This window comes from Theobroma cacao, chromosome 7 (assembly GCF_053813885.1).
Source record: "Theobroma cacao isolate CCN51 chromosome 7, ASM5381388v1, whole genome shotgun sequence".
Lineage (NCBI taxonomy): Eukaryota > Viridiplantae > Streptophyta > Magnoliopsida > Malvales > Malvaceae > Theobroma > Theobroma cacao.
Window position 1 is genome coordinate 32263688 of NC_142645.1, and position 1603 is coordinate 32265290.

At 34.6% G+C, this 1603-nt stretch overlaps 1 protein-coding gene across 1 annotated transcript; it reads right to left on the reverse strand.

Moving 5' to 3' along the window:
• Nucleotides 1-323: 323 nt before the first annotated feature.
• LOC148761805 (uncharacterized) lies at nucleotides 324-671 on the reverse strand. Its single transcript, XM_088808718.1, has one exon. The coding sequence runs from the start codon at nucleotides 669-671 to the stop codon at nucleotides 324-326; it is 348 nt and encodes a 115-aa protein (XP_088664844.1).
• Between the last annotated feature and the right edge of the window lie 932 nt (nucleotides 672-1603).

A 1603-nucleotide genomic window follows, 5' to 3' on the forward strand; every position in this document is an offset into this window, starting at 1 on the left:
TAAAGAATTACAAACATGGTTAGTGGCTCCAGAATCTACTATCAAAGTATCCGTAGAATCAACCACTAAATAGACTTCTAACATATTTAGAAAGCCCATGCCTTGTTAACTCTTCCGGATTTCTTCAAGGTAAATCCTACAATTTTACTTCCAATGTCCTTTCACACCACAGTGGAAACATTATCTTTTAGTGTTATCTTTTGAAGCAATTTTTTCTTCATGGGCTATTTTTTTGCTCCCATTAAGCCCTTAGTAGTCTTTTTATTTCCAACTATCTTCTTTTACCTTTTGGTTTGGGCTTAGAAGTGGAAACTACATGTGCTTTAGGCTTCGTTTTGCAAATCAAGAACCTCCTCCACATTTTGGAGATCATTGATTAGCCCATTTGGGGTGTAATCCCTAGTGTGCAGTTCATAATCCAATTTGAACTGTGGAAATGATGAATTCAAGCTATGAACGATCATTGATACTTGTGTTTTTGCATTTATCTCAGCATCAAGTAGTTTTGCCTTATTGAGATAAGAGATCACCATCAGCATGTAATCTTTTACTGTCTCTTTGGGTTTTTGCTTGAAGTCCCTAAAAGCATTGATTGCCTTCACCTTAGCAGACCTTGTTTTTGCACCAAACATCTCATGTAAGTGTAACATTATGTTAGCAACATTACCCATGCCTTCATGCTGCTTTTGCAATATACTATTCATGAAGGCCAGTATATAGCATTTAGCTGGCTTGTTTACATCATGCCACTTCTTATAATATTTTTATATCATGCAAAGTTGATTAGGGAATTAGTGCTTCAGGCTCATGGTTAGAAAGAACCCATGTGATCTTGACATAATTAAGGATGATATTAAGGTTTCTTTTCCATTCAATGTAGTTATCACCATTTAGAGTGCATTTGTTCAGCAAAATTGAAAGTCGATTCATATATGTGCTGCAGATATGTTTCTGAAAATACAATTGAAATTATGTAAGCATACTAGTTATTCATGGACTTTGAACATTTCATGATGCATGTATTCATGATGACAATATATAAAACCTTTTAAATTGTTGTCACGACCAAAATTTCGAGCCATGATTGGCGCATGGGCTCAATGGACGTAGCCTACTAAGCCCAAGTAAGCCTATTTATATAATCTGTACATCATTCCATCATAAGTTATTAAAGTCACATTTCATAATTTCAATTCAAAATAATGCTAACCATTGCTATCTCTTAGTGGCATTTCCAATCAAATATATACATATTGTCTAAAACGTATATCTTAATAGTTTAAAATGGTTTTGTCTATACACAACAAAAAGGGATACTCGACTTCTAGTAGAGAGACTCGACGAAAGTTCAGCTATTGAACGCCGAGATACCTACCAAGGAAATGAATCTACAAGGACACCTTGACCTAGTTACTGGTTGCCTCTTGATCTGAAAACATGAAGTTGAAAAACGCTGAGTATAAACCCAGTGAGTGAACAAAGGAAGGGAAGAAGCAATCGATAAGAAAAGTTAAGAAATCATAATGCACTTATTTTCAAAAACAATGCAATTTAGTTTGGTTCTTATTAAAACCCCTCATTAAACTGTTAATGAATTAATCCC